Below are 6,430 nucleotides of genomic sequence, written 5' to 3'. Positions count from 1 at the left end.
GTATATTTGTAGTTGTTTCTCTAAGTGTCCATGTTCAATTTATTCTGAACAGACCTGAACCTGTACTTTGTGGCTTTCTTATAACACATCATTGAACATGAAAAATACATCCTGGGTCCAGGCTGACATTAAAGACATTACTCTTACATTGATTGATGAAAGATATGGTCTTATTGGTGAAAATCATTCATCACACAAGTGTATAATTAACATGAAAAGCTTATAATAAAATGAACTAGTGTTATTTTATGTATAAAAGGGTTTTCTTGTAAATTAATCAGACCCACTAACAGAATATTTAAACAATACCAGACAATGGAGTATATTTATCCCTCTAGTCTATAATGAAGAGGAGACTTGATCCTGATAGAAAGCTAAATACACAAATAACACAATACAGGAAAAAAAAAGGATTAATTATATCTAGCAAGGCCTTGCTGCCTGACTTCTCTTTCTCAACTCCTCTGCATATTTTGCCACTAACCTTTCTCACAAACTTTTACTCAAGTTGTTGGCTTGCTCACATTTCTTGATTTCAAAGCAACTGTCTTCTGATGCGTGAAGTGGCTTAACTTAATATAATGACCAATCACATGCCCCTTTCTTACAGTTGAAAGAACTTTAGTTAATTTCTCTTAGAATATTTTTTGTGCAAAGCAAAAAAAATCTCCCTATTAAGGTACATCTTCATGCCAAAACAATGCTAACAATTTTTCTAGCTGTTCCACCATTGCCACTGTAGAGCACAAGTGGACAATACTGCTTTAATACATATAAAGATTATTATTTCTAGCAAAGTGTTCTCAAATTGAATGTTTACCTCCAAATACTATGTAATTACAACTAAATAAATATTCTACACATTAAAATTTATATTGCTTATCATAGCATCAGAAAACAGGTAGTGTAATATTTCCTTTCTGCTATTATTGTTCTACAATTACAGTTTTTCCATACAAACTTATTTGTGATCAAATTTAGAACAAACTTTTACAATAAAAAATTATTCTAAACCATGGCAACTAGACCATGAAAGAGAAGCTATTACAATAAAAAATTTTATGCACACTTTAATCAACAAATTATTTTAAAAATTGCCATTTTTATAAGCAGTGCACTGGTACTAAGAAACACATACAGATAACGATAAATAATAATTGGTGAAAACATCCATAACTTATATTTCAGCAAAGTAACACAAATGTAAGTATTCTTTGAAATAACACAACTTAAAGAATTGATGTAGTAATTCATTTTTTTCTTCCAACTTTGAGATTAATCAACTATGTTTAAGACAAATAGATACTTTATACTTTTTAATTAAAAGTTTCAGTTTAGTAAACATATTTTAGTCTGTAAGTTTCAATATATATATAGACATATATACACATATGTCTGAGCTAACTAAATGGATGTTTTTCTTGATTATGTGGTATGGCTTAGTGTAAAAATTAGTTTTTTTTCTATGCAACACTTACTGTCTCAGATGGTTATATATAACACATACCAAGTCAAAACCAGAAGCCACTACTTCCTTGCAAATCTACAATCTTCAAGAATTCAAATTTCTGTCTTACAAATGCAGTGAACTGTTAAACTCGTAATGTCCAGCTCCCACTATGTTCATCACAGTAACATAGTTGTACTTAGCAAGAATAGGTGCAATTGTTAACTTCATTTTATGTGGTTATGGTACTGCATCTGTAAAACTTTTAAGAGAAGTTATAACAATGAGGCTATTTACCTTTGTTTCTGCCTAAAAAAATTTTCAGGACCTTTTGTTTAAATGTGTTTTGCAATGCTCATCAATAACATTCATATTGTTAACAGAAAAAAAAAAAAAACCTTGTATATTACTATTATCTATAGTTAATTTATATAAGAACTATAATACTTTTGTATTTTCAAGTGAACGAATTTTTTTTGTAAGGAAGACAAATCATGACAACTATTTTAGAGCATTTTAAATGAAATAAACTATTAAAAAAAAACGTTATAATAGACACAAGAGTAAAAATCTGTGGACTGCTTTTCTTTATACTTTGATTTTCATTCCAATAAAGATTCAAGCAAAAAAATTCCTTTCATGTACATACTAGTAAAAGTTTAAAACCATTGCTAAGTCACTGTCTTATGGTTTAGGCATTGCCTGTTGTCCACTCTTTATTTAATTAGTAATTTTCTGTAGATTTTTTGTTTTTTTAATATATCCTAACATTACTGTAATTACAGATATAATTACCAGCAATAGAGAAAGCAGCACTTTACCATTAACTAACAGACTGATGGTTAGTTTTAAGTACTCATAACCCAGTAGAGAGAATACCTAGAGTTGTTTGATAGATACAAGTTGTGCCCACTAGTTACAAAATTCAACTTTCTAGTTCAGGGTCAACTCTACCCTCCCAGTTTAATGAAACCCCCTCTCTCACCTTTATATACAAGGTGTACGACGTTTAACATCAAGCAACTTCACTGAAAGTATTTTTCAGCTGTATAGAGGAATAGACACTAGTTTATGGTAAAATTAATTTGGTTGTTTGTTGTGCAAAAACATACTGCAGCATTGTCATTTTTAATACATTTAAGGCTTTCTTTGAATTAAAATACTGGATATTTAAGTGAAAAAGTGGAATATTGTTTGTTTGAACACTCATTTTATTCTTGAAAAGAAATATGTATTTGTATTCTAATAAGCAACTAGTGATTTGGAGTTAAAATATTCATGAAGAAAAACATTAAATCTGAAATTTAGTGACAAGGGGTGTTTAAGCTGCAAGATATAGTATTGCACACTAACTTTAAAAACGTAAAATTGAATAAAGACCTTAAACTGGTGTGACAATCATTGGCATGTTATACCACAGTATTATGTGGTATTAACTTTTTTTGGCAAGAAACAGTTCAAAATACCAGAATCATACTTAAATGGTCCTCAAAATTTATTGCCTAAAAGTAAAAGTCACTACATCCATGTTTCAATAATCTGAAAGCTCTTAAAAAAAAGTTCACAATTTTTAAGCCTTATCTGGAAAAGTTTATAAAGAAAAAATTTAACGACCACCACGTAGCCTCAATACTAAGTGGAGGGTAGACTCCTTCTGTATGTTATAATCTGACAAGGTTCTTCCATCTTCTAGTTGTTTACCAGCAAAAATCAACCTTTGCTGGTCTGGAGGGATCCCTTCTTTATCCTGAATCTTAGCCTTGACATTTTCTATAGTGTCACTCGGTTCAACTTCCAGGGTGATGGTTTTACCTGTCAGAGTTTTAACAAAGATTTGCATGCCTCCTCTGAGTCTCAGCACCAAGTGAAGTGTTGACTCTTTTTGGATATTATAATCAGACAGAGTTCTTCCATCTTCTAGTTGTTTTCCAGCAAAAATCAACCTCTGCTGGTCTGGAGGGATCCCTTCTTTATCCTGAATCTTAGCCTTCACATTTTCTATAGTGTCACTTGGTTCAACTTCCAGAGTGATGGTTTTACCTGTCAGAGTTTTAACAAAGATCTGCATGCCCCCACGAAGTCTTAATACTAGATGAAGAGTAGATTCCTTTTGAATATTATAGTCCGACAACGTACGACCATCTTCCAACTGTTTTCCAGCAAAAATTAATCTCTGTTGGTCTGGGGGAATTCCTTCTTTGTCTTGGATCTTGGCCTTAACATTTTCAATGGTGTCACTGGGCTCCACTTCTAGAGTGATAGTTTTCCCTGTCAATGTTTTTACGAAGATCTGCATGTTTAACCTAAAAAATAAATTGACAATATCTTTTTTGTATGCATGTTACAAAGTTTGTTTTTGTGTTGAGAATTTAGAGAAGCCACCTTAAAATAAAAGGTTACTGCTGGTAAACTTCATTTTAATATTAAAATTTATACTATAATACAGGAACTAAGCTTACCTTAAAAAGCCCATGAATCAACTTCATTACAGAATATTTATCCTATTATTATACATTATTTAGGATGTAACAATAATAGTTTATGTTTATAGAAATTATTTTCCTCATTTTGTTTTTCATCTTACACAATTAACCTAATTAACACCCTTTATAAAAGGCCTCCATTTAATGATTTAGTGAAGCCAAAAGTAAAGACAGAAGTTTAAGCAATGGCATTCGTTTGAAGTAGCGTTAAACAAACATCTACAGTTTTGTTTAAATTTTACTTTGAAGTTGCTAGCTAATATTGCAAACTCGTTGTAACGTTGTTCTGCACTTCATTTTAAATCAATTTTAAATACCTATACCAGCAGTATTTAGAAATACATTTCTAATATTACACAATTCTGCGACATGACTGAATTATTACCTAACAGAAATATATTAGACTTTATACTATCATTATTAATAGTACTATGAAAGCCATGTTTTACTTAGAACTATAACAGAAACTAAATTACAACTTTAAACTCAAAGTTAACTTTGGGTAATGGTAGTACTACTACTATGAATTAAAAACGTTAAAAATAATAATTAGAAACTAGTCATCACAAAACAACATTAAACATGACTTATAAAATATACGATTGTGTATAAAAGTAAATTATCACCAATAAATTATATTTCCTCCCTTCTAATACCAAGTAGCAACGAGATTGAAATAACAGATTCTCACTTTCAAACAAAGAATACATGGTCACCTGTGTGTACGCTTCTTGCTTTTATAGCAAGCTGATGCAACACTCTATTCATGGAATACGTGTTTCGTCATTTGAACAGAACTATCGCGAAGGCCAGTGTTCCTTCGATAGAAACTGCTATTGCACACCCGGATGTCAGAATATTCTGGAAGCGGAGAATGACAAAGAAAGGCGAGCGTTCGCAAAGAGTAAAAATTACTTGATGTGTATGATAATACCTGAACAGTAAAATTGTGTAAAATGAAATCACCATACAACTTTTTAAGGAGCGACAAAGGCTTTTATTCCAAGGTTGGTTGGTTGGTTTTTGGAATTTCGCACAAAGCTACTCGAGGGCTATCTGTGCTAGCCGTCCCTAATTTAGCAGTGTAAGACTAGAGGGAAGGCAGCTAGTCATCACCACCCACCGCCAACTCTTGGGCTACTCTTTTTACCAACGAAAAGTGGGATTGACCGTCACATTATAACGCCCCCACGGCTGGGAGGGCGAGCATGTTTTGGCGTGACTCGGGCGCGAACCCGCGACCCTCAGATTACGAAGCGCACGCCTTAACGCACTAGGCCATGCCAGGCCCGGCTTTTATTCCAAGTATTATGAAATAATATTAAAATCTTTAACTGCAAAGTAATATAATCTTATATATAAACATTACTTAAATACTCTTACAAACCAATAGATAACGCCACAATACATTATTCTTCGAGTTTACACTTTCGGAAAGTTTTATACCTTTATGGAACTGTACTAGATAGTACAATTCTTTGCATTTGTCATTACGATTAATATATTGCATGATCAGATATTTGAACATTTAAATTCTAATTCAAGGACCACATGCAAAATTTACACAAAAATATTACTTTTCGTGTTTTGTTTGTTTTTTTTTTATTTCGCGGAAAGTTACTCAAGGACTATTTGCGCTAGCCGTCCCCAATTTAGCAGTGTAAGACTAGAGGGAAGGCAGCTAGTCATCACCACCCACCGCCAAATCTTAGGCTACTCTTTCACCAATGAATAGTGGAATTGATCGTACTTTATAACGCCTTCACAGCTGAAAGGGCGAGTATGTTTGGTGCGACGGGGATTCGAACCCGCGACCCTCAGATTGCAAGTCAATCGCCTTAACCCACTTGGCCATGCCGGGCCTATTTTTCGTGATATGTTAGAATGTGGTGCTCAAATAATCCAATAAAATGATTCAAGCTATATATATTTTTTTTAATTAGAAAAAATAACAGAATGAAACGAACTGGGAAGTTACTAAAAAAAATAATTTATTCGAAGTTTAAAATCCGACCTCAGTCGTTTTGTTACGATGTTTGGTCACTAACTTTGACGCATTTTCTAGATCTTTTAACCTAATTAGACTTTGGAGTGTTTCTTTGTAACATGTTTTAGAAGGCCTAAAAACTGCCTATTTTTTCTTCAACATAGCCATTATACACCAGTGAATTAAAATTTGTGCTGCTGGTATTTGGTGATGGTTTATTATGATATCACAGATTTTGTTTCTTTTCACCAAAGGTAAAACTAAAAAATTAATCTATGACGTTGAGATTTATTCTATTCTTTCATAATATAATTACCAGGGTCGCGGGATCGAATATCGCACCAATATGCTCGCCCTTTCAGCCATGGGGGCATTATACGTGACGGTCAATCCCACTATTCGTTGGTAAAAGAGTAGCCCAAGAGTTAGCGGTGGGTGGTAATGACTAGCTGTATTCCATTTAGTCTTACACTGCTAAATTAGGGACGGCTAGCACAGATAGCCCTCGAGTAG

General features: G+C 32.9%; 2 protein-coding genes across 5 annotated transcripts in view; one reads left to right on the top strand and one right to left on the bottom strand.

Annotated features, from left to right (window-relative positions):
• Window positions 1-258, top strand: part of LOC143249137 (COP9 signalosome complex subunit 2-like) — an 80,549-nt gene extending 80,291 nt beyond the window's left edge. The window contains exon 14 of the mRNA XM_076498505.1: window positions 53-258. Coding sequence (XP_076354620.1) covers window positions 53-95 — 43 coding nt within the window. The 3' untranslated portion in view covers window positions 96-258. The remainder of the gene's footprint in view (window positions 1-52) is intronic.
• A 2,660-nt stretch (window positions 259-2,918) lies between these two features.
• Window positions 2,919-4,855, bottom strand: LOC143249138 (polyubiquitin-B). Of its 4 annotated transcripts, none has more exons than XM_076498515.1 (2): window positions 4,647-4,855; window positions 2,919-3,750 (listed from the first exon to the last, which is right to left on the bottom strand). In XM_076498515.1, exon 2 carries the CDS (start codon window positions 3,741-3,743, stop codon window positions 3,054-3,056), a length of 690 nt encoding a protein of 229 aa, XP_076354630.1. In that variant the 5' UTR covers window positions 3,744-3,750; window positions 4,647-4,855; the 3' UTR covers window positions 2,919-3,053. The 4 variants fall into 4 exon arrangements, with proteins under 4 accessions (XP_076354630.1, XP_076354629.1, XP_076354628.1 ...); XM_076498514.1 differs by having other exon boundaries at window positions 4,622-4,802; XM_076498513.1 differs by having other exon boundaries at window positions 4,557-4,711.
• Window positions 4,856-6,430: the final 1,575 nt, after the last annotated feature.

This window comes from Tachypleus tridentatus, chromosome 4 (genome assembly GCF_004210375.1).
Source record: "Tachypleus tridentatus isolate NWPU-2018 chromosome 4, ASM421037v1, whole genome shotgun sequence".
Lineage (NCBI taxonomy): Eukaryota > Metazoa > Arthropoda > Merostomata > Xiphosura > Limulidae > Tachypleus > Tachypleus tridentatus.
The sequence above is the reverse complement of the archived record's forward strand: the minus strand, read 5'-3'. Positions and strand labels throughout refer to the sequence as shown.